At 44.2% G+C, this 27581-nt stretch overlaps 1 protein-coding gene across 1 annotated transcript; it reads right to left on the reverse strand.

The window, feature by feature from the left end:
* Positions 1-2519: 2519 nt before the first annotated feature.
* cxxc5a (CXXC finger protein 5a) lies at positions 2520-22507 on the reverse strand. Its single transcript, XM_053441441.1, is given in 4 exon segments — positions 2520-3593; positions 13472-13837; positions 13839-14492; positions 22151-22507. Coding segments are annotated over 3 exon segments (840 nt in total). The 5' UTR covers positions 14268-14492; positions 22151-22507; the 3' UTR covers positions 2520-3548.
* Between the last annotated feature and the right edge of the window lie 5074 nt (positions 22508-27581).

Genomic DNA, 27581 nt, shown 5'->3' on the forward strand with positions numbered 1-27581 from the left:
CAGGAGTGTAACTGTACTGATTTCTGTGGTGCACACAAACAGAGCTCAGCACAGAACAGATAATATGTGTAATCAATAATATCCCTGTGCCTGTTTACAATTACGCAGTAGAAGAGTTTCGTAGCCTAATCCGTATATTTCTTCATATACCATTGAATTACATAGACTGTTATACAAAACTGCTAAAGTGGATTTACATGCATATAATTTAAAAAGGACAGAGTTGTGTTGTAGTGTTGTTTGCACAACAACTTGTGCAAGTCTGTTGTCTTTGTTTTTGCTGTTGTAACTTCCTGGTAGAACAAGTAGTGAGAGAAAAATAAAGTGAACGCTAAGGCAACAAACTTTTTCCTCCTTTTCCTGCATTACAAAAATAATCACAAAAATAATCAGAAATAAATCTAAATGTCACTTATTTAGTAATAACTTTTTAACTAATAACATTCCCACTATTTTAATCATCGTCACTGTCCATCGAGAATGAAGTGTATTTTCATTCAGTGAGTCTAAACCGTCTAGACAACAACTTGTTTGGTAACACAACACTTCGGAAATTGTCTCTTTATTTTCCTCGTGTCACATTACGTCCGTCTCTGGGAGTTGATTTACATTTAACAGTCGACCAGTAAAACGAGGGTCAGCGCCGGCTCCTCAGCGCCCTGGCCCTAATAACTCACTGTGTTTTTTTCACTTCACGCTGGCCACATTTTACGGGCAGCATTCCTCCCTCCTCGACAATTGGACTGCATCAGTTCCTGCTATCTCCCCTCGTCTCGAAGAAGGTGGCAGCCGAGCCGAGGAGGGGGCCAGCCTGTGCAGGGGCATTTGGATGGGGGGAAGGGCATGTCTGCTGGCAACGAGGGTGAGTAGATCAGTGCGGCTCAGTGTCTGTGAGGCGGTGATAAGATTCCAGGATTTTCCCAGTGTGACAGGCCTGCTCACCAAGCCGTGCACCCCTCTGCATGGAGACAGCCCCCCGCCGCCGCCACCACCACCTGACCCCCCGCCCCCGCGCCCCCCTCCCCCTTCCTCCACGCCACTGCTCTCCCGGGCTGCTTCACCTCAGCAGGCAGGAGCCACGCTCACCTGCAACCACCACACCCAAAGCCTCCTCTCTCCCCAGCTGGAAATCTTAATCTGGCGCAAGTCGTCTCGTGTCTCTTTTTCAAGTGTGAGCGTTGAGGAAGAGTCGGCGAGAGTATTTCTACTCTACAGTGGTTTCTGCTTCCACACTCTATGCTGGTCGTCTCGTTCTTTCTCTCTGGCTCACTTCTCTTTCTTTATCTCAGTCCCCCCCCCCCCCCCCCCTCCCTCTCCCTTGGATGGCAGGTCAGGCAGTGAGCTGTGCGGGCTCAGAGGAGGTAAGGACGCCGCGGTGCACATTAATAATGAAAGGCCTCAGCCGAACCCCCCCAGACACACAGCCACACACACACACACACACACACGCACATACACATCTCATGCACACACTCCCCTCATCGCCATGGCGATGGCACTAGCCCAGCACTGTCACAGGGGGGGGGGGGGGGGGGGGGGGGGGGGTATAGCTACACTCTCCAACCCTTCGCTCGCCAAGCTGATCACGAGCTCATGCACAAGCCGACCACACTGGGCCTTCCACTGTGGATATCAACTAATTAAAAACACTCAGTAGATCGGCTGCGGCAGAAATCTGCATCCACCTCCCCACCTGGATATGAAAGAGAGACTACAGGGCCGTGGAAAAATAATCACTGAAAATCACCACTTTGCAGGAAATGGAAATTCACTCTAGTGTCACAGACCTGAGGCTTTAGAATCAGTAATTACATTAAGACCCATGTGAGACTGACCACTTTTTTTTGAGAGTTTTTTAAAAACGCTCAGTGCTACTGTCACTTATCTTTAGCCAAACTTTCATTTACCCTCTATAACGCAGCCCCAAACACACACAAACACGTCACCCAGACTTCTTCATTACAGGCTCTAGAGCTCTGATGGCAAACCTTCCCATTAGTAAGCCATGACTATGTATGATGTCCTGCTTGTGTGTTGTGGCTGTAAATGTCAGGGAGTAGCCTGAATGTCACAAAGGGAATAAAATCATTGAGTAAAAATAAAAAAAACGCCATTTAGCAGGAGGTTTCAGGAGGTTTCATGCATTTTTGAAGAAACACCGCAATCAAAATAGTTCTTATTCAAACATCTTTTAAATAATTTTGGTTACATTTTAGCATAGCAAGGTCATTCCACTATATTATAGGAAGTTATTACATAGGCAGTGAGAGAAATATCTTTGTCAAACCCAGGACATGACGGTGATCCATACCGCCGCCTGATTTACTTTTAATGAGCTCCTTTCCTGGGAGGATCTTTCAGATTTTTTTCTCTTTAACATCCAATCATGAAAGAAAATGGAACAGTTTCAACCAATTTATGGAAAATTTTAACTCAATATTTCTTCTTTTTTTTTTTATCAAACCAAGTTGTTTTTAAAAAAACATGCAAAATAGACAAATAGACAAACATCAGAGCTCTAAATTTTCGACACAAATACATGCATTCCTTTTTATTCACAAAACCAGTCAAATTTTTCTAAACGAATACAAAGATTGGTTATTTTTAAAAGCTGTAGCTACCCAGCAACGTAACTGGAAGAAAAAAAACAACAACATGAAAATATAACAAACAAAAAACAAACAAAATGAAAATAAAAAAACAAATGTAATCTTGTCTCAGTGCGTTCAGCAGGGTTGACTCAGAGCAAGTGCTGTCTCTTAGTGCTATTGCCCTGAGCAGCATTGGCACGTGCTCAGTAGGGCCACAGTAACGTAAGGCTGCCAGTTTCACTATAAAGGTAAAGAGGAGGGCCGGTTGAGGCTCTGGTGAACGGCGTCTTCAACCCGGTGACAGGTCGCTGGAGATCTGCCCGATAGCGTGACATTTTATTTTTCAAAATTTCATCCAAGTTCCAAATTGAACATTTTCATTAGCCTTCTCAAAGACGACCACTGGTCCGTTTACGAGTCATCAAATCGACAAGGGTAACATAACGGTGAAGAATTACAATAATGTTTGCCATTAGCCACTAGTTTTAAAATATAGCTGTAAATTTACATTCTCTACACAAGTACTGTATCTTTCCACACATGAACAACATTAACACCAAACACAGAAATTAGTTGATTGTCCACACTCAGTCCGTCATTTCTGTTTCTGGTAATGAACAGTTCCATGTTTAAGCAACGGAAGAAAAAAAGAAAAACTGCTGGAAAAAGGACAAAAGGTACCAAAATGGGAAACATAGAAAAGGGAATGAAAGTTGCCATAGATGCTTTTCTTTATGCTTCATTTTTGGTTCAAGGAATAAGTAGGTGCATCCATTACCCGATTGATTTTTTTTTCTTCTGTTTTTCGCTTTTGTTTTTTTTGTCTGTTTTTTTTTCCTATGTTTTTTTTGTTTGTTGCTTGTTTGTTTTATAAGCCAGTGTCCGTTCCGGGAGACAATCCAGGAGTTGGCATTGCACTTGATGGCAGAGCTTTGGGTAGGGAGAGGAGGACGAGTCCTACTGGAACCACCGGAAAGCCGCTCCTGTCGGTAGCATCACCTTCTTGGAGAAACGGAGGACAAGGAGGGAGAGGAGGAGAGGAGAAGGGAGGAGAAGAAGAGAAAAGTTGGAGTTGTTAATGCACACAGCACATAAATGTTTGCAAATAAAATCCTAAAAATACAATTTCTTCACACCTTCACAGAGACAAACACATAATGTTGCCTTCCTGTTTCTAAGTCTCCCATTGCTACTGACACTAAAGATCATTGTCATCATTGATTAATTGTCATTTAATCGCTAAATATATGAAATATGGAGGACAAATATTGAAAAACTTAGGTTACCAGAGGCAAAGATGGACTCTTCAAATTTCTTATTTTGCAGTAAAAAAAACTAAGATAATCCATTTGAATCAAAATCTGATATTATCTCTATTGGGTTGTGTTTATCATTGGACATCTTCGGAAAGTTAAAAAAACAAATAATGCAAATAAAAACACTTTTATACTAATTTCAGACTCAACTGGTTGTTGCAACTGAATTAAAGAGCACCGAGGCTACATCCTGGTACTGGCTCCTCCAATGTAAGCACTTGTATCATTTTAAAACGCAGAACTTATCGGCACAACAGCTTTTAGCAAAAGACAACACGGTGATTCTCCATGTTGTGTTCTGCACTGGTAGCCGAGGCTAACACTGCTTGTTGTGTTCTTACAGAAGGGCGTCATGTGATAAGCTTGAGGAATCAGCGAAGGCTACGTCGTGACCGAAGAGACCCCATCGACGAGCGGTTGAGAGTGACTGTGTCACTGTTTACAGCCTGGGAGTTTTCAATCTGAACCGGGGCCAGCAGCGTTTCCAAGCATCTCAGTTATCGCAGCTCTATAACCCCGAAGTAGTGTGGACACCAGGTGTATCTGTGGCAGAGATGATGCCTTTTCAAACAAAAATGTAGTGAAGTGGATTTGGCCTGAGGCACCTAACAGTTGAACATTGGTTAAAAAGTCCCTTCTGCCACTTTATAAATACGAAAACAATTTGTCAAATGACTCAAAGCTCGACCGCCGTTTGCTGAGCACTTGTATGAAGTTGTTTTTAATGAATGTGTTGATACTAGAGCGATATATTCGATGGACCAAAATAAAAACGTCCAGTTTACAATCAAATTAAATGATCAACGGCAAATCAATGCAGCGCTGGCTCTACTCCATTCTTTATTTCTGCATGAGTGTTAAATCTCTTCATCCAACATTGTCTGGTCCATCAGTCCCCCCCCCCCCAACCCCCTCTCAGCACCACCACAGGAACAGGCTTCAGTCCCGGCTTCACACAAAACCCGATATGCCACATTTATTATTTAACCACCACACGCGTTGCTCTCCCACACCATCATCAATGATGATGTCGTTCCCCCCCCCCCCCCCCCCCTCGTGCCCCATCACCACCACCACCACCACCGTCCCTCTCTCACTGTGCTTATCTCTGGGTCTGATTGCAGCGAGAGTGAGCGGCACACATGCATGCATGCAGCTGCAGGGCTCAGCGAGCAGCCCTGCCTGCCAATCCGGAGACTCAGAGGAGCCACTCGGGTCCCTGGGGCTGCGGCGCGGCTGGCGTCCTCTGCAAACTCCATTCTGCAGCATGGATTCTTCCGTGAGCCGGCTCATGCCTGGAGCGAGGCAGGAGGAGTGAGGCAGGAGGAGCAGGCAGGAGCTCGGCGAAACATTTATGCACCCACACACACTCTCCCACCAAACCAATATGTATTCAAGTGCAGCCACACACCTCCACACACAGTGGCACGTTAACCGACACTCACGATACACCCCCGAAAAATCACACCAAACAGTGACTGCTGGACTAAAAGTCTCATACACAATGGAGTCACATTCACTTTTCCAGGAGAGCGCGACAGCAGAAGGTTTGATGAGGACTCATGCAAACACAAATACACACAAAATTATAGTAAAGAGATGGTAAAGTAAAAAAATCCTTTGTGATTGTGCGTCATGTCTCTTGCACAGCCGCAGTAAAATCACCAGTTGTATGAAAAAGGTGAGTCAGAGGTAAATGGCCCACTAGTTCAGAGAAGTTTGCTCAGAAACAACACCGGCCCTAATTACTTTTCCAGCCCACTTAAACCAGTCCTCCATACCCTCGAATCAGCAGCGCAGTGTTGCCTTTCAGCGCCATTGTTCACAATCCGGACATGAAACCGAGTGGCAGCGGGGATCGTGCTCCCCAGGTTTCATTTACTTTCATTTTAAAAGTTAACTCCTGCTGACAAAAATAAAAACGCTTTCGCTCGGGTAAAAAGACTTCACACGAGGTAATTACTCCGGTTGATCTCAGTCAAATATAGCCCACACTGAGCTGTATTTGTTAAATTGGCACAATCATGAATAATCTGACAGCGGAGACACTGGGTACCACAGTGCAGTTCATTGCCAGTTCACATCATATCTCTCGATTTCATTATCAGCCTCTCAAAGACGTGAATGTTGAAGTGCTTGTGGAGCTGTTTTTCTCTGGAAAGTTAGTTTACTAGAGCCGTAAATGAATATTAATACGAAGCCCAAGCCTGGAGGTTAACAGCAGCATATTGCCAACATCATTTTATGGTCCGTGTGTTAAGTATAGTCAGCGCCTCATCCGTCTCCGTCATGACCTTTCTGCAGCGGCACTCAGCTGTTCAGGAGACAGTCAGAGGACAGCAACATCTGGCGCCGGCCGGCCACAGATGTCAAAAATCTGGAAAAAGGCCGCACTGACCGTGACGTAATGCGTGGGAAGGAGAATCAACACGTCCCCCGGTTGAACTGGAAATGCTGTTTTTTTCCCTCAATATCGAACATGTGCAATCAATGGAGAAATGGCAGCAGCTCAGGAACGGAAATACCCTGCGTTCGCCCGCACTGATTGCACAGGTCCAAACAGATGGGATCTGTGGGTGTGAAGTGGCCAATCACTGCAATCGATGGATGTGGTTTTTTTCCTTCCTGCAAACCGGGCGTTTGTCTTAGCGTTGCTCAAACAATCTCCGTGTCACATTCCACAAAACATCCAGTGCTTTTCCAGACTAACTGCTTCTTAAGCGAGTTAAATCACCATCGTGTACAATGGGGCTTTCAGAGCGCGGCGAGCGCTGTTAGATGTTGCAGATGCAAATTCCTGATAGCCAGTTTAAGCCATCATGAATTCAGCTTTTTGCCCCAGGGCACCGCTGAGCAGTCTGGTTATTGTTTTCATGGCTTTATCATCAACAATTTTGAGGATTCCCTTATGGACACCCACAGGAAGAAAAAAAAAAATACTAAAACACACACTGACACAATGTACACAAAGCATCTCCACGTAATGTGTATTGAATGTGGGCTGTAACACTGTCTGCTGCTCTGAGAAGCAGGAGGGAAAACAAGCGAATCAAAACACCGGTGACCTCTAGTTGGTGGAGACACTCAGTGTTGATGTGGCTGAAGGGGTGAAGCTTTCTGCTAAGCCTGCTCTCCTGAGTCGATTATGATTGATATGTAAATACACTGATACCAGTCCTCTTACTTGACCCATACACTTATCTCAGAGCCAGAGCCAGAGCAGGAGCTCACACACACTGACACACACACACACAAAACACACACATACTGCCACACTCACACACACAATCTGATCAATTAGTCCAAGCCATTAGACATATATTAGGTATTTATACAAGTCCACATTAGTGGTGTCAATGGACGTGCAAGTAATAATTATTTTCTTACTACTCTTATGTAGTCAAAGGACTACATGTTAAATTCAATTAAACTATGTAGCTATGACTGAATTACTTAGTCGATTATCTTAGTAGTTGCAGATTTATATTTTTGGTGCTCAACTAATCAATGAATCGACTAGAATGGGATTAATTTGAGTGCACAAGCCTATCGAGGCAGAACAGGGAGAATTTCCGAATCAAGATCAATTAATTAATCTCTGAGAAACCAATGAAAGTGTTAAAGTGTTATTACGCAACTTTAAAGAACACAAGAGGGAAAATCCTGGATCTGCCCCCTGATCCAGATCTCAATTTAAAAGATTCTTTCCTGACGCAGAACAAATCCTTCCTCTAACTTTCATGAAAATCCGTCCAGTGAAAACACACCCGATGGAGGTAACTAGATACTAATTAGTAATTGTGGCAGCTAGTTATAAATGGAGACAGTGCTAGAAATGTTGACTGAATGGTGGGAAATAATGCAGCTAACAATCCAATCCTTTAACACTGGTGCAAAGTTAAGACTATGTGACTTTCAAACTTGTCTGATCACCTCGGGGTCACACCACACATCTTGCTGTCTTGTGATCAGGAGTCGCAGGTTCCCACTGCACCAGAGTGGTGACAGGGGGTCACACACTACATGATCTTTCACCGGGAGAAACTCACGAGTGTCTGAACTCCCTGTCCTGCGCTCTGATTGGCTTTGGAAGCGTCAAGATATTTAGCTGGCTAGAAATCTAGTCAGAGGATCCTCCATGTCGGTGAGGTTGAGTCGTGTCTTCGAAGAGCTCACACATAGATTGGTGATTTACCTCCTATCAGGGCGAGTTACAAGATTTGTCAGCGACTGGGAAATCAGACTGAGAATCGTGTTGTGTGAACTAGACATAACCTTCAATACACAACCAGTAATTACATTTGGGTATCAAGGTTAAATCTGGGCTAATTTGGTTGAAGTAAACAATATTTAAATGTCAAGCTTTTATTTAATGACGGTTTTAATAGCAGTTAAATGACCACATTTCAAAGTTGAAATCAGGTCACTGAAATACTCTTCTTTTGGCATGCAAATGACACAATCTTAATTTAGCCTGATTTATTTTTCCAGATAATACCACTGTCTCTATTTCAGTGCCCAGCGATTCGCTCACTCCTCGGCTGCCTCCCTGCTTTCTTCCTCTGTCCGTCTTCCCTCAGCCTTCCCCGTCCCCTCCACCTTGTCCCCGCGTCTGCCCAGCAACTCTCCCACACATCCATGTGTCTCAGTGTCAGTCTGCATGCCTGTCAGTTTGCATGAGGCTCCTCTGTCCTGACTGTCTGGTGTATGGTGTCTGGGAGGCAGGAAAGGCCGCGAGGGAATATGCTGCTCCCATATCAGCGTCTGGCACAAAGTGGACCCTAATCAACAACAATAGTATGATCAGGTGCTTGCAGATGCACGGCCTTGACACAACCAGTGAGATATATTTATCATAAAACCTCAAAATACGCATGTGTAGACGAAGACAAAAACACAGCTCATGTCTTAGAAAATTTAGAAAATCGCCCACCAGCGCCCCGATTGTAAAACACTGGCATACGAGTAAAAACAAGGTACAACTACAACTTCCCAATCCTGACTCTCCTTCCCTCGCTCCGCGTTGAGCAGCGTCACTGAGACTGACACTACTGGAGGGTATTCAGACGCCCGAGCAGAAAGGAGCTGCCTTCCCACTTATTTCTCTCAAATGCAGCATTCCCAGAATAAATCCAGACATCTTCAGCCACTGAGCTATGAGGTGGCAAAGGCCTCCGCATGCTAACTCCCCCTCACTTGCCAATTTTACGCTCTTCTTTGAGCTGCCGTGAGATTTCAATGGAAACCGTCAACACCCTTAAAATAAGCACAGTGCTGCCGGACTGCACTTGTGTACCAGCGCGTCTACGCTCAAGGGCTTCTACACACACACACACGCGGGCAGAACCTCTCAATGCAAATGCAAGGGGGAAACACAGGCCCGGGTGCTGCTTCCAGTCTCTTTGTTCACGTGTTCGTGCACACATTGAGGCGCTCTGGAAGGCAGTCAAACCCATCTGACAAAACTGACCGCGAGACTCACGTGTTAAATAAGACGTCATGCCCCATTGGAGACGGCACGCTGAGTGCAGCAGCCATGGCAGACGGGGATCTGGCGGCTCCCGTCTTTGAGTGAAGGGGAATGTGACACTCAGGGGCTGTTGGAGCTGCAGCTGAGGCACGCTGCGGTTTCGCCCTGGACTCTGGGAGCCAGCAGGATCTGCTCCTCTGGCTCAGGTGCTGCCCCAAGTTGCCCCCTACATTTGCATTAAAGGCATCGACGGGGAGCAGGAATTTCTCCCACAGAGCTCTTGTTTACGGCGACAAAACTATACACTGTAATCGACCACCGCACATCATCTACTCAATATCGACATTTAGGGATTTACTGCTGACTCTCCGCTCGCCACTTTCTCTGTGGACGCAGCACATCCTCCATGAATCTGGTCCGCGTGACATTTAGCTCGTAGCGATGACATCACGCTGGCCGGCGGCGCGGCGCAGGCTGCATTCTCTGATCTAATCACCTGCGGAACAAGAGCTGTTGACTTAATAACAAAGTCAGAGCTCTGTACAAAGGAAAGGAGGTGACACTGTGGCTGTCCAACAAAATGCAGACACACTTGATGGAATCCTGACTGAATGAGTAGGAGGAGCTCGTTATGAGTTTAGGCCCATTTACCATTCAGAGCGGCTTTCAGACGGGCACTGGTGTCCCAACATTTTCCTGAAATGTCCTTGAAAAGGGGCTGTGTGTGAGAATGGACATTTCCCGGAACTTTTCCTGCCAGCCCAGCTACTACAATGTGAGTGAGGCCATGTGAGAACAAAGCAGGAAAATGTCTTCCGTATTCACAGCAAGCAAGTGGCAGTGTTGATAACATTTCTAAAGCGTTACGGAAGCAAAACTGAAAAAAACCCTAAAAGAATACATATATCTTAGGATAAAAAAGAGCAGCCATACATAAATATCAAACTTTGAAATTTTTCTGAAAACAGCTCAGGTGTATTTGCACATTTTGTCAGCTGTGTTGAAATTCATACATGATCGGCTGCTCGATGTCCCCGTTGAAGTATATTATGTACACCACAGTATTCTGCACGGAGCATGGGTCCATTAGGTTTATGAGGAAACGTCAGAGGAACAGCATCAGGATTATTTTGTCACAAAGACTTTACTTCTTGTCGTCAGGTTGTCAGATGTTGGAAGATGAGGTTTAGCTTGTGCTTTCTGAATGAGTAAACGAGCAGGAGTCTCAACACTCAGGTGTAAACGTCTCTTGCCTTTCCCATATCTGCCGACCTTCAGTACAGCTGTGCCACTGCACAATGTTCACACCTCTCACAAAGCACTGACTCCATCATCGTTGACACACTGTAATATTTCATCTATTGAAAGCCGACAAAACGCTTGTTGTTTTGTTAATTAAAGAGACCGCTCATTTATTCACATTCATTTCTGTTGAATGCACAGGTCGGCTGTAGTGTCACGGTCCACCTGTCTGCCCAGTGAAACACAATAATTAATAGTTTATTCCCATGTTTCACAGACCAGTTCAGGCAACGTTTAAGTCTGAAAAAAGGGTTTTCACAGTTTGCGTCTGACAGCAAAACTAATGTTGTGCACCCAGGAATGATGTGGTAGAGAAGTCTTGCCCACACTCCAGCTGTAAACTTTTCAAACCCCAGATATTATCCTTCAACAATTGTCATTACTCTAATATTGTAACACTATGTAAATGTGAAATTGAATTGCCAGCCGAGGTGTCCCGTCTCATTCCCGGTCTGAAAAAGAGGAAATTGCTTGACAGACACATTAAATAAATGAGCGGGTGGATTTGAGAAGTAGATCTTCTCAAATGTCAGGAGTAAGAAAAACACGTGTGCAAGGTAATTACAGCCCATGCAATTACTAAAGTCAATAATCAGACTGCTATTATACTTGGTGCTCGGAGGCCTGGCAGGTCTATGCTACCCCGGAGTTCCGTTCATCAGCAGACTGTGACGTTACAAGCAACATGATGACCTATATCAACCGTCATGAATATTCACAGCCATTTGGGTTTGGCACCGCTGGTGTGAACGACTGGTATCAGAATAGCCGGCTACGCCAACATCAGTTACAACTCATAAATTAAGATTGAATTCCTCTTTGCTACAGACGTTGAGACGTACCACCTACATCACAGGTTGACACATCTCACCGTGGTGGTGAATCATCATCGGAGACAAACAAAGCCTCTCGACAATTTGCAGTTGAAGAATACAACACAAAAAAAATAAACACAAATCATGAACACGATCAATTGTCGCCCAGTATTTTCCAAATTTTCACATTCAAGTGTTATAGATCTGTTCCTCTCCATGTTTGAGGCGGCTAACTGCTTTCCACTAGTCTCTGTACGGTGCCGCAGGGCTGCAACTAACAGTTATTTTCATTATTGATGAATCTACCAATTAATGTTTGATCAATCATTTAGTTTGTGAAATGTTCTTTTCTTTTTTTGTAAAAGAAAATCACCGTCACAGCTTCACAGAGCCAAACACAATCTCTTTAAATGTCTTGTTTTGTTCAAGCAGGTGTAGAATGATATGTCACAAAGAAAAACAGGAAATGTTCTTCTTTGAGATGTGTAATCACAATATTTGGCATTCAATTATTAAAACTATCAACATAACTGCCAAACTCTTTTCTGTCAAACCTCTTATCAACTAATGGACACTTGTTTCACCTCTAGTATAATAAATACTCCCAAAAGCAATGTTCATATTTCCATTCATAGTTCTTGTTTTAAAAGTCTACACATACATTACCACTCAATACACACCTGACGGACCCGATCCCCGTTTTACTTGGCGCTTTTCTTCAATTAGTTTGACAAAAAAGTCTCGCATTAAGGAAGCTATCCCTTTAAGGAGCTTTGCACTGTGGATGAACAAAGTCAACACATGGGGATTGGACAACAAAACTTTCAGCCCACAAACAAGAGGCCCGAGTTGTCACCCTCAATCATCATCAGAAGCAGAAAGAAGTAAAGCCTTTTGGAGTCCGAAGCCAGGATCCTGCTTGAGTCAATTAGACCAGAGGCCTCTCTGCTGGTTCATGTTCAAACCAGGTTATATGTCTATCAATTTATTAAGTAAAGCCAAAGTGACACCGTTATCCATTGATCACAACATTTTTATTTCCTTTGAGATGGAACATCTGCTGGAATTGATTCCCTGATTGGTCGTTCTGTCGCCGCAGCCGGGGTTAGTTAGGCCACCGGGTGCGATGGCGGTAACAGACAGGAAGTTGGGAGGGCCGTTCAGATGAGCCGGGGTGTCGGCGGAGAGAAGGACAGCGGCAGCGAAAAGGAGGGCGCATGTGCCACACTGACACCTGGTGCTCCAGATGACAGCTCTGTGGCCAGATGGGCCTTGTTATATGCACAAACATACTCATACCCACGCATGTGCACTTACACACAAACACATACTGTACACATATTCACGATTACCGCAACCTTGCATATACACACATTTTCTGTACAAACAACATATGCTGAAGTAAGGACACGGAGGATGCACATGTGACCAAACCCAAAATGCTCCTCTGAACTAGGTATTGTGTGTCTCTGTCTGGAAAACAGACACAACCTTGTGTGTTTGCTGAAAACGAAGTCTTCTGATTGAAAGACATGGCCGTGGTGATGGTGTGGTCACTGTGGACAGATTAGAGAGACCCCATAGCGAATGCTTACACTGCACACGCCCACCGCTCTCCTCACCACCTGTCATATCCCGGCTTGTGGAGCCGTCATCCCACCAGAAAGCCCCCCTGCACTATATCCCTTAAAGGGGAAGGACATTCAGGTATGAACCAAAAGATGTTCTTGTATTTTCAGGTGTGAAACGGAAATATCATTGGGACATCTACAATTCTTTACTTTTTAAACAACTTTTGTTGATCATCTCAAAATTTTAGATTTCAAGATTATCTATCTTGCTTTCTACGCAGAGCCATGGTTAATGCCCCTAAATATTGTTGGTAACTCTTGTGATCGAAGCCTTTAAACCTATTATTGGACGGCCCTTAAGAACGGCTCAAAAAGTAAAGGTTCATTGTAACCACCACCCCCTTACCTCCAGAGCAGCAGATGGTTTTTTCTTCAGTTCCTCACATTTGCGAAACTTGCAGATCTGGTGGCCTGTTTTGCGATTCCGGCAGCTGCTGCACTGGTCGCAGTTTATCCGCCGGCGGCAAGGTGGGCACATGCCGCAACGTTTTCGCTTCTTTTTACCGGAGTTGATAGCAGAGGCCAGCTCGCTCTGCGCTGGGTACTCGGCCAGGCTGGCCATGTGTAGAGCGCTGTCTGCCAGAAACACTCCAGCCGGCGTCATGATGAAAAGCCCGGGGTTGAAGGGGAAGCCACCCCCTACTCCATATGGGAAGTCAACAGGACCACCTACGGCATCCGTGACAGACGTACCCTCCAAGTCGCTACCCCCCCGAGCCTGCGTCTCCGCCGCCAACTCCCACTCCCATGCCCCCGGGCAGGAGCATGTGCTCCATACCGGCCCGCTTTAACAGTGCTGCTGCCTGGGCAAAGTGCAGCAGGCCATTCTGTCCCTCTAGAACCTGTTCTAGGGTTCGGTCCAACTTGGCTGCTGTGAGTGCAGAGACAGTGGGCTGGGGTTGCGGGGGTGGCTGAGGCTTGGCCGAATGGCGCTTACTCTCAGTATTGTCCCTGTGTCCATTGTTGGTGGCAGAAGAGACTGATTTGTACTGGGAGAGGGTACGGGAGTTCTTAAGGCTCTTACTGAGCGGCTCACTGAGGATGCCACTGCGGTTCCTGCGCTCAATAACAGGAGAGTCCTGCTTGCAGCTACCTCGCTCCAGGTCCTCTGTCCGGCCCCCCTCCGACAGCCTGGTAGTCATGGTCCAGAGCGTACGTGCCTGGGTTGGGGGTGAGGGTGGAGAGGGGACAGGGGTGAGCGAGGAGGGGGAGCAGAGACCTTTCCTCGGTCCGTTCTGTGTCCTGGGGAGAGTGGTGCCTCACTTCAATGGACCAACCAACCAACCAGCCAACAGGCAGGCCCCGGAGCCTTCAGCCCGCACTATAGCTCAGCCCTCATCCACGTTCTTCCATGGGTCGTCTGCAAACTTAACACAAGGGAGAGAAGAGTGTTAATTTCCCATCAATGATTACCTCACCAAAACACTGAAAGGCTCAAGACAAACATTTTCCATTTTTGTTCAATTGCGGGTCAACATGAATTATACTCCAATCCTAGACATTAGTAACAAGTTGTGACTATGAGATTAATATATTATCATTTTCAATTTGTGCATGAATAAAAGCCAAGTAAAAACGTCATATCTTTAAAAAGTGTCAGATGTCACATGACTTCAACGTTACTCGAGCATCATGAAATTGATCAACAAGACAAAACCAACTTTCCTGATCCAGGCTGAAAAACATCAAACATCTGACTTATAAAATAAATTATAATAACTTTGAACTCAGACCAAAAATATACATGACCGTAATTTAGTAAGATTTGTTGTACTTATTGACAGTGGTTAACATGCTCATTGATCTGAATGTGTACCTTAGTGATAAAGAATGTGAGAAATAAAATGTCTGACCCTTGATCCACTACCTGACCCAACGATCCAGAAACAGAACCAAGGAAGCAGATTTTCTGTGATTATCTTTTGATCTATTTTGGCGGCTGTCAGTTGACAATGTCAGTCAATTAATTATAATTCAACCAGTTTTAAAGACCAAACCTGTAGCACAATATGTCTTGGTTCTATGCTTGATTTAGTGGAGTGGTGAGGCTTATGTAGAGGATTCGCCAGGCTACTAGAAGCAGAGTGTCCACTGGAAAGAGTTGCATGCATCCATCAGGCCTTTAGCACAAGATTCCTGTGACTGCTCATCTATGGACAAAAAACTCTGCTGCTGTTCTCCTGACCTGTCCGTGTTCACAAACAAGCATTCCACCTCCCACAGAAAAGCTGAGGAAATGGCCGGGCCAGTCCTTATAAGGAAAACAAAGGGAGCGGGAGGGGAAGAGGATGGTGGTGGTGGGGGGGTGTCTGTGCAGTGTGTGGAAATTGGAAGGCCAGAATTAGTGGGAGGTAAAGCTTCAAAGGCAAGAGCACAGCCCCCACATTCTCACCAGCTCAGGGGGATGTGGCGCCAGTGAACCAGAGCCAGCTCCGCAGCCCCTCAGCCCCATAGTTTCAGTTTCTCCCGCTACAGCCCTGACCAGGGTCCGGTTTCCCAAAAGCATCTCATCACTTACTGCATCTCTGCTCCTTTGTGGGTGAATGCATCACAGCACTGCAAATCATCAGAGCCATACACAGGGATTTGTATTGTTTTATTTAATGTTGGACCTAAAAAGTGTGATACATTCAGTTGTCAACTATGAATACTTTACGGTTGTTGAGGTGGCTGTTTAGTGGGACGTTAACTGAACTCTTTGGCAGCCGTGCATTGAGAAAAAGTAAATCTGAGAAGCTGCTTGTACAACATTATTTCTTGATTAATCGTGGCCTGGGAGAATATCCAGCTCGGATCCAACTGCTTCATCAATGATCCAAATACTGTAAATGTGCTAAAAGACTTGAATAGTCCCCATAATTAATGAGGTGGCACATTATCAATAGATGGAATAAATTAGTTCTCAAATCAGCTACAAAGTGTCAAAGTTGGCAATCGCCGCTCGTGAAAACTGTTTCAAAACTAGAGGGGCACCGAGAGAGCACATTACTCCCCAAAGGCCCAACAGTCACCTTACATTCAGTCAGGCTGCAACACATTTCTCCCACTCATAGATACCAGTTCCTTAAATGTGCCTAATTTTTTCCCCTTCAAGCTCCATGAATTATTCCCTATGGGAAATCAGTGAAAGAACATTTCTTGATCTGCCGTGTGATTCGGATCAGCTACCAGTTTCATGGGTTCTTTCCTGAACCACAACACATCCGTAAAAATCCATTCAGCAGTTTTTTTTGCGTAATCCCGCTAAATAACAGACAAACACAGACAAAAACAATACTTCCATGGTTGATGTAAATATCCCTGATCAGCTGAGATACAATAATTCAACAAGGACACCATTCCCCCACCAGCCTGACATAAGACCACCCAATGACAACACCACTGTTTTCTCACTCCTGACAGCACGATGGTTTCCATGACGAGCTTCGCATCAGTCCCAGCAACACCTACTGGGTGACAAGCATGCGGTGACACACTGTTTTTTTGTTTCCTCAGTAAAATAAATAATTTTCCCATTCATATAAACGACAGTAACTTTTGTGTTAGGTTTTCAGGAGGGTTTTATTGTCACAGGAACCGAACACATCCTTTCGACAACACTGCCTCACTGCTGTAATTCACCTAACAAATGTGACAATAGAAAACCGGGTCAGGACAATATGATAGCCAAACGCTGTCCTATCATTGTCAAGACAGAAACAAATGAACACATTTTTATTGATTAGCAAGTAGTGCTAGCTAGACAGTGTTGATATAAGGTGGTTTTATGCCCAGTTTCATGCATCAACAACATTTTGTTGCCAGACAGAAACTAGAATTGCACTAAATTGAGCCCATTTCTCCACCAAGTCCAAACAGTCCCATTAACTTCAAGCTGCACTAAATGTCACACACTCGTAGATATCAGTTCAATTATTATAATTTTTCATATTTTATTCTCTGAGTAATCTTGAAAAAACACCCTCTCTTAACGGCCCCTTTTCACTGGTCAAAAAAACCACAAACACCCAATCACATCTGGTTTTGTCTGCGATGGGAATGGAATCAATGGGAATTCACTCCCACACAGGTTTGTATCGGCTCCGGCTAAGATCGACAGTGACGGAAACATGACACCTGGGTGAACGTGCTAATTTCAGTTTTTTAATCTTTATTTTGACAGTCTAGACGCTGACACTGCACCTTTATTTGAGTGGTGACGCCCAATGAACTGTCTTTAAATCATGAGAACAACGTGCAACACAGATTTATTTGTCTGTATCATGCAAGATGAAACACTGGATTGCATTTGCTGGACTGCACTGCAATTAAAAATCCCATGAAAACCAACACATTTTGGAGTTAGCGGTAAAGAAACAAAGAAAAGAATTCCTGCACCTGCCCCTGATCCGTATGCACCAAAATATTTAATGGGTTCCTCACTGACTCATACCACACTGTACCACATCCACCAACTTTCATGGAAATCTATTCAGTTGGTTTTGCGTGATCTTATTAACCATAAGGTTGTTTACAGGTTGGGTTTACACTGTAGCTAAAACGTGTGCACCCCACCACATAGGGTAGGTTTGGTCTACCACACCGTGTAACCAATGGAAAAAAGGGCTCCCTTCTTTTTTTTACTCCATAATCACATTCCTCGGCTCCGTCTGTGCACATCTGCAGTTTGTCCCGCTGACCTATCAGTAACACTCGTTCCCTCATCGTCACCCCAGAGTCTTTGGTGGATCACCCCCCCCCCCCCCCCCCCCCCCCCCCCACTTCCAACATCAAGGCCCCTCAGATCCCTTCCCCTCATCCTACAGAAGAGCTTTATGTCCTTATATGAACTGTCTCCTAAACCACAACTGCCCCTGCTACTCCGAGGGCCACTGGCGGAAAACTGCTGATAAAAGATAATTGGTGCTGTTCGGTCATTTAACTGTGTTTTAATCACTTTCCAGTGAGGTTATAGAATTAATGCTGTGGTTCACATTAAAGTCTCACACATCAGGTTTCTCACATCGGCACATACCCAAACCTGCTGCACAGGATTAGAATGGAGACGGATATCTGCATATAAATGGTCCCGATGATCGATATGGCCCAACGACCGTGTGGAGGCTTAGCATAGGTGTGGCCTGAGCGGCACGGAGCAAACCACATTATTGGTGGTCAGATCTGCAGCAGCACTTCCCATCTCTATCACCGTGAGAAGCTTCTCTGATGCCTGATTGCCATTAAAGACAAATCTAAATAGTTTTTGTTTTGGTTGAGAATCCGTCCCTTTTTTATGGTCAATAAATGTGTCCGTAAAAATATTGACAAGCCTACATCGCTTTTAATGTGATTATAAATGTTGCCGTTCATTCAGTAAAGGCGCTTATAGGGAGACTTGACATTAATTGGAGCATGTTTTGTTGACTCAGCTGAGTGATGTCACTCGGTGGACACTTAGTCAGCAGCAGCTGATCTGCAGAACATGAGAATCTCAATGAGAATTTCCAACCATTATGGTTAATATGGAAAACAGATGTCAAGTATAGAAATTAATTTGTGGTGATGTTTTTATCATGGAATCTCCCTTCACATGTACTGTGGCAGCTGTGTCAGTGATCAGACAGTTTATATTAAAAAAATTGAAACAGGTTAATCACATGCAAAAGTCGTTATTTGCACCCTGGCATGTAGATTGTTTAAATCTAATATCTTTCATAACACTTGTGTCTCAGTGTCAGTGCCCAGAGACAGACACTCAAAGTTACAGTTCAACATTTTGGCAAGCACTGTAATTCACTGTCTTGCCAAGAATTAGATCAAAAAATATCAACACCACTCATGTCTGTGAGTTGAATATGAAACAAGAATCGGGGGCGGACCTGCTTTGCTTAACATATTCTGTTTTCAAACGTTAACTCTGGAAACTGTTGGGGAAATAGGGTGGGGGCATTTTCCAGAGTTTGTGTTTCACATATCAGACGCATTCAGAACAACAGAAAAATATCCGGATCTTTCAGGCGTGGGTTGGCAGCTGGATAGAGCATGCAGGAGGGAGGACATGACCAATACATTCCGCTGCGGAAATCATGTGTTTGTGACACCGGTGTCAGTCCCTATCACCAAAAGCTGTTGAATCTGGTTTCCAAGATTATATCTTAGTCTGTGTCTTCTACGTGTATGGCTCCCCGTTTTCATCCTGAGATATTCTTTTGGTTCTTCTTTTGTTTTAGTTTTTTCAGTTTTGCATGTGTCGGATCTTAGAAACATTATCAATGCACATTTTACTGGGGTATTGGTGGGAAGAGTTCCAGAAAATGTCAGGAGGAACTGACTTGGACATATGAGTTCCAAAATAGAATCCCTCAAAATTACCTAAATCTACCTACTAGCACCTCTGAAGCTCACATGTTCTGTCCTGTTTGTTCAATCTGGTCCAAAACCAACAATTCACCATTTAACTGGGGTTAAGTGCAAAACTCTTTATTGGTCAGGGCCGGTTGCTTTGCAACCAGTGGAGACTCCAGGAAGATACTGGTACTGGCCAAGAAATAGTCCAGTACATATGAATGTATAGTGAATGATCTTCTCCACAAGCGTCTCGCTTTATGCTTTATCCTAATGAGATATCAATCTTCTAAAACTCTGTAAGAAAGAAAATAAGATTGTTTTCAAATAAAACGGTCAGTCAAACAGAGATCTTCATTTAACGTGGAATATTAAATTGAATATTAAAGTTTAAATCGCCTAAAGTCCTGTAGGCCAAAAAAAGATGAGCAGCTCCAAACAGCCACAGTGAGTTGTGTCAGTACTTGTACGAGCATGAACAGCTCATGTGATGCTCATTAGCAGATCTCAGGTTTTTATAGTTCCAAACTTTTAACAGTTAACCTTGAACAGCTATACATCTTTTAAACATGATTTTTCTCCACAGATGCCACATTGTGCTGAGACGCAACAGACAGGAGAGTGTCAGTCCACAACACAGTGACCACACTCATGGATGAATGGTTGGTTCAGTCGTCGACTAGTTTGATCAATAGGTGATGGGGGAATGCATTTAGAGCCTGTGTGGATTGTTCTAGGATTATAGGTCTATAATCGAACTCATTTCCGGAGCTATCCTTATCTGGACATACGTTGTGTGCAGCCGAACTCAAACCTTATCCCTGGAATTAACCACGACCATTTCCTGCATAACCTCAACCTAACTACAATTCAGCCCTTATCTTAAAAAGGAACTCAGACATTCTGTTTGCCTCTTAAGAAACGTGCTATGGTCCCCATAGGGTCTGCTGGTCCCGACAAGATCAGTGTTTGTACTGGAAACGGTCTTAAATGAGTACACACAACCACACACACAAACACACTCACAATTCACATTGACATGGCCTCATATTACCTGCTCCAGTCACTTATGAGTTCAGTGAAACCACATCAGTGAGCTACGGCTCTCTATGGAACATTTACTTTCAACCCTGAATTATTTACATTTTTAATTAAACTAACAATTTGCCCTCTAATTGAAATCACAGATCAAGTCTGACAGCTCATCTCTTTTAAACCAGTCAAGCTTAAAGTTTCCATTTGGAAACCATCACAAGCGTTAGAAATGTGTGTGTTGTGTCGGTCACGAGCACAACTCTGGAATAAGTTCCCTTCACTGACGTCAGTGCACGCGCAGGTGCCAGGTGATCACGGTGGTGTTTTTACAGAATGTGATGGAGCAGTGTTGTGTTAATGTCCTGCAGGGTTGTGTGTTGTCTGGCGCCGAGCAGCTGACTCCACCTGGAGAGACAGGAGGACTCACTCCGAGCGTTAAGTTCAGGCGACTCACGGACGCAGCGTCCAGACGCGCGGGGCTGACTGCGGACTCATCGCTCGTCTCCGGCGAGCAGCACATTTCACCCCGTTCCTCCCACCGCCTGTCGACTGACTGGCGCGCGCGCACACTCGTGCGTGGACACGCAGACGCACAAGCGCAGAGGAAGTTAAAACGCGTGGTGACAATGGACTCGAGGTTTCATCCATTGTCCACAACCTGCCGCCCCCCCCCCCCTCCCTTATTAGACTGCGCGCACGAGAAAAAGTTGGAGAAATAGAGCGGCGCCTTTCACACTGAGACTTCAGGTGATTCATGAACATATGGAGGAGTCGGGGCAGCGGCAGGATACTGCTGGAGGGTCGCGGTGGGGGGGAGTAAATGGTGAATCACCGGGTAAAGCACGGTGAACGCTACCTGGGAACTTTCTCATAAAAAAAGATGGAGAGAGATCGCAGAAAAATCGGACAATTATGAAATTTGGATTTAAAACTCGAATTAATTTTCGTTTTTACGCGCGTGGGAAACAGCGCTATCTGTTTACTAAATGGCTGCACGACAGCGCTTTCAAATAAAAGTTTCAATTAGAGTCGCGACCGGAGAGTGTTGTCAGATGCAGACATGATCCCGCTGGAACGCGCGCTGATCGTCTCTCTCATTAAACCGGCACCACCAAGTTCAGTGCGCATTATTACCGAGCAGCTGATTCACAAGAAAGCACTTCTCCTGGCTCCTGGTCCAGATCCGTGCTGGTGACGCGTGTGCGCGCCGCTGGACACTTGAATGAAATAAAGACGAAATGAAGATTGTTCCTGAAAAACCCGAGAGCAGCTTGTACAAATATCCGCTTCACCCACACGCGTAATAATCCATCCAACCTCCGTGCTTAGAGTTACACGGCTTTATTACTGTTATTATAATTATAGTCATTAAGAGTGAGGGTCTGTCTAATCGAAGCCGCGCGTGTGGACTCGGCGGTGGCAGCACGGTCGCCTTCCTGCAGAATGAGCATATGTTCTGCAGCCGCACGTTGGAGGATTTGTATGTCTCCACACACACACGGGAGCCCCAGTTCCCCCACTTGATCCTACAAGAAGATGACATCCCAACTTTCAGCAGACTTCAACAAACTATGATCGCCCCCCCACCAGCCTCACCCTCTCCCCTTCTCTCCCCCATGTTATCTGCATATTTTGCCCCACACGGGCCCATTTGATTCGCACCTACCCAAGCCGATCCGGGCGGAGGGGAGGGCTCCCTCAGTCCGAGCGGTCCGTCTCTCAGCCTGCCGTGCAGAATGGTGACAAAAAACCCAGAGGGTGGAAGGAAAAGGGGGGGGGGGGGGGGGAAGCTTATTCTCCGGAAACACAATCCCACAGAGTGGCTGTCCGTTAATGACAAAATGTGGGAAGAAGAAAAAAATTATTCACCAGTCAGTTATTTTGGGAAAAGCGTACTTTCTCGGAGGCTGAACGCGTGGGTTCCCCCAGCTTCCTCGGTGCTCGCGATCCCACCTCTACATCCCCGCTCGCACAGAGGAACATGCAAACACATTTCATAGATTTTTGGAGCCTCGCGGAAAAACCGAAGTGGACTTTCGGTGGTCGTGTGTGTTCGTGCGCGCTCCAGCTCTCTCTCTCTCTCTCTCTCTCTCTCTCTCTCAGCAGCTGAGGCCAGAAGGAGAGAGAGATAGAGAAAGAGAGAGAGAGAGAGAGAGAGAGAGAGAGAGAGAGAGAGGTGTCAGTGTTAAACTGTGAGCTGACACGAGAAGACTGTGCTCTGACTGTGTGGGATATCTTTGATTAAATTATGCTCTGGCTGAAATGTGTCTTTATTTATATGTGACATATTATATATAGGTTGTTTGAACAACAGAAAAATATATGATGGCTCGTACAAAGACAATTTCTCTGAAATGTTGAAATTAGCAGAATATGTTTTTTAAGGAGGGAAATCTTTGTCACGTTATTGCCAATTTCATACATTAGCAATACTGTTACATTGTATATATGATGATTATATGGGATAGAGTATTTCCCTTTGTTTATATTGTGTGTTTACTTATTTATTACTTTTACTCAGTGTTGTAATCATTATAACAATCATGAATATCATCACCATTCATTTAAATTTCATTAATGTGCAATACAATAAAATATATACTTTCTCTACATTGTACGTTTTATTTTCAATTTTCAATTTTCTTGTGTTTGTATTGTGTTGACTCATTTTGTGGTTTTACGATGCTATCGTAATAATCATTGTCATTATTTTCAATGATCTATTTGCAATAGGCTTTCACTATATATCTTGTTTACATTGTAGCCTATATATTATTTTCTATTTTTCTATTTCATTGTATTTATGATCTTCAATTTAAATGTCATACTGTACATGCACAATACGGTTGCTACTACTACTACTACTACTACCACTACTACTACTAATCATATTACTACTAATAATAATAATCATCATCATCATCATCATCATCATCATAACAATAACAATAATAATTTAATTTCTGTGCGATATTGTTCCATTGTATACGTATATAGTGTGTTAACGGTTTGTGTTGTTTATTGTCTGTTCTTACTTCAGGGAGCAGCCCCCTCTTCCTCTCCCTGCTCCTCCTGCTCCTCCTGCTCCTCCTCCTTCTCCTCAGCCCCAGAGTCCAGTCCACCTCTTCGGGCCGCCCCTGTCTGCTGGCAGGCGGCCAACCTAAGTGTGTGGAAATGACACCACCAGGGCGGCAGAGATTTTCCTTCATTTCTCTCCTTCCCGATCGCAGACTGGCTGACATTGGCTAGAAAGTGGAGCAGCTCGTCAGGGACAATCAATGCGAATCGATCGAGCTGCGCGGCTGAGGCTCCAGAGCTGGAAAATATCGCGGCAGCTGATGAGAGAGAGAGAGAGGGAGGGAGAGAGAGAGAGAGAGAGAAAGAGAGAGGAGGGGGTGTTCTACCAACTCTGCCAGTAGCCAAACAACCTCCCTGCAAACAAATATGATCTCACTCTCGTAAACATGACACTTAGCTACTTAGTAAATACTAAAGTAAAAAAAAAACACAAAGACTGTCATCATCCAATTTATCATCCAAATAGAACCAGACAAATCCATTTATATTGTTCTATGTTTAAAATAATTTGAATTAATGAACTGAAATAAGAAAAAGCTTGTGAATGATACACGAGGCATCTTTACTCGTCCTGATAACTTTCTGCCATTGTCACAAGATATAACTCTCAAATGGAGATGTATAAAACAAAAATCGAATTAATACAAATACAAATATAAAATCAAAAGGCAGCAAAACAGGAGAAAAACTGGTTATAACATTTCAGCCTATAAAAGAACGAGTCTCATTGATTACAGTGATGGGGGTCTCCTTACGGAGTAACTCCCTGGTTAAGAGCTAAATTGAATCCTCGTCAAGATATGATAAGTAAAATGTGTACGTTGTGGCACAGGGTCACGTCCTCCTCAAAGATGTGTTTTTAGGCAGCATCAACAACACAGGACATTAGTACAAGCCTGACGAGCAAAGCAGAAAATCTACATTTCCTTTTCAGAAAGCTAATTTAAGCCCCACAGATCACCTCCACGTTCACACTCCCCCTCTCCGTTTAACACTGTTTTTTCAAACTGATTCTCTCAGTTTGAGCTTCGATGACGTTTCAAAACAGAGAGCTCATCTAAATAATAAATCACACTGTTCAGGGTGTGAACTTGATCTGTAAAAACACTTCCAAGGGAAAAGTTAAATTTAAAAAACAACACGTTTACACTGGTATGTCCTAAACATGAGAGTGTTTGCAGTGATTTTCATTCAAAATACATTCCGCGGAGAAATGCCAGGTCAATGTTTCTCATCAACACGTCAGACATGTTTGTATAGCATCTTCATAACCTTCACTAACATGATTTTTCGACATTAGGGGCCATAAAGGGGCCACAGTTTATACAGAGAGGGCAAATATAGGTCTACCACCCATGCTCTTTCCTCATTCAGTTAGATTCACATTTAAGTCTTTCTTTGTTCACAGTTAGCTCTATTAGCTCTATTAGCTTTCAGCAAAGCCACACATCCCTGTCTTTATTTTGAAATTTGTTCCTTGTTAATGCACAATGTGAACAATGTATAGTATTGTTACTAATAAAGGCTACTGGCAGGACAGGTGGACTTCAAGGGCCAATGAGATTGAATCTAGGGTCAGTGCCCCCCTTGCCCCATCCATGGATCCGCCCCTGTAAAGTGGACAATCAATTTCTGTCGTATGTACAGATGTGGACACGGTGAAATATGACATCTATGTGGAACATATTGTTCTAAGACCCCGGATGTGACACTGATGTTAATGGCTGAGTGTCTAACTGCATTCAGAGTCGACACCTTTACCTTTGGCTGCATGTAAACAACCCATTTCTTTGCACAGTTCATCGGCACCGAGTTTCTTAATGAACACATTTTCACCCGATTCGTGACTTTCATTTGAAAGTTGCGTGTGTTTGCCGAGGAAGTGCTGTAAGGCCGGGTTCATGTGATGTTACCCAGGGCTCTTCTGTTCTGCTCACTACTCTCTTTGAAGCATTCGCATTAAGCCCACTCAATGCTCGATCAATCCTGGGAAAAAAACGCTGATTCCCAGAATTTGACTAATTTGAAGAATGCTAGATGAATGCAGCCACAGATCCTTGTTGTCATCCAGGGAAGCTGTTATCATCGGGGTAAAGCCTTTGATTGCTACTTAGTCACCGTCAAAAATGATTTAGAATGAAGGTTATCAATTTTAAGAATGCACGATGACGTGACCTTGCTGGACTTAGACTGTTTAAGAAAACTGTTTTGTATTTTACAGACTCTTTCCAGAACCTGTGTATATTTATTTATTTATTTGAGAGTGTTCATGAGCAACATTTTAAAGCACACAACATGAAAACATGCCAGATGTCGTCTCTAGGCAGGGAACAGACAAAGACAGATGCCTCACAAGCAACAACACCCAGCATCAGGCTAAAAACAGGCGAAAGATTGATGTATAAACACATGGTCAATGTAACATGATGCAGTGCTGCTCTGTAGCTAAACCAGGTTTTGCTTTTTCAAGTCCAGAGATACTCCACGTCTCTCTTCCATCTTCTCTATTGTCCACAGATTCTGGAGAAATCAATAAGTTTCGCTGTTGTTTCAACGTTGACTATATCAGGCCATTTTTTCTGTATTGTTCTACACAATGTCTAATATGGTTATATAAAATTAAATACGGAATCATTTTGTTTCTATAAAAGCACCTCTTTACACATTCTCTTCTGGTTCATACTGCGTCTCCTGTCTTTTGACCTTCGACAGTCGTGGTCCAGAAAGGCAGGAATATTAAACCCTCGTACATTTTTTCAAGTTGCATTCGTACATGTCTTTCACAGGTTGAAAACAGGGTCATGGAGAGACAGCGAGGGAGACGAGAGGAGTCATGCATGGATAGACGGGAGCAAGAAGTGACTCTTGGACATGTTCTGGTGGGTGCACTGAACCCCGGAGGCTGCAGCTACACTCGGCTCTTTGTTGTTTTCGCTCTGCACAGGGAGGCAGGGTACTTTCCTGAGCTGGGGAGGAGGATTAGCGTTGCGTGGCCTCCATCCCCAGCTGCACACATGACCGGCACCGTAGGAAAGCCCCCGAAGATGGCCCAAAAAGAGGTACGTAAGGCATGGAGGGAGCAGAGCGAGACACGAAACACTGTGGAATGTTGCAGGCCCTGAAAAGTCTCCTACTGATCACTGCAACACACCCTTAACACCCCTTTAATTTCTGAGTGGCCGATTTCTTGTTTCCCACAGTGTCTCCTTCAGCTTACACTCACAAATGTTCTTTTCCCTCTCATTGTTCAGCAGCAAAAACTAAATCCTCCTGTTGCCTTAATGCTATTTTGAGTCCAGAGAAGAAACTATTAATCATTCTGTGGAAAATATAATTACACTTACTAAATTAACCCGTGTTGTTCTAGTCGCGCTAAACATGACGTAATAGCTCTAAACTAAACCAGTCTCTCCCTGTCTCCTTTTGGCCTAATGAGTTCTCTATAGATCATCTATACCGTTCAATACCATACCATGAGCCCTACCATTCTGTGCGGAACCATACCGTACCATACAGTACTGTTCAATACCATACTGTACCCTTCCATACCATGCCATAAATTTGAATTTATTTTAAAACATTTCCTCTTTCAAAAAGGAATTTACTGTTTCTCTTGATAAAGTCATCCAAATAGCTTATTTTGCCCAATAGCACAAATATCGATTTTTAACAATTTAGTTCTGCTGTGCTCTTTCCTCCTGTGCTAGCTAGCTGCGCCTGAAGAGAAATACTACCAGGCTCTAACTCAACATAAAACCACGATTGGACTCAAATGGACATCTATGGGAGATTTTGTAAAAGGTCTGTATTTCTTCAGCGCTTTTCTAGTCTCCTCATTACAGTTTGTTTTTTTTTTTGGGGGGGGGGGGGGGTATTACATTCACACACAGATTCAGAGAGGCAATTTGAGGTTCAGTATCTTGCCCAAGGACACTTCGGCATGCAGATGACTAAGACTGCGATCAAACCGCCGACCTTCTTGTTGGAGGACATCCACTCTACCACCTCAGCCACAGCCG

This window comes from Pleuronectes platessa, chromosome 15 (assembly GCF_947347685.1).
Source record: "Pleuronectes platessa chromosome 15, fPlePla1.1, whole genome shotgun sequence".
Taxonomy (NCBI): Eukaryota; Metazoa; Chordata; class Actinopteri; order Pleuronectiformes; family Pleuronectidae; genus Pleuronectes; species Pleuronectes platessa.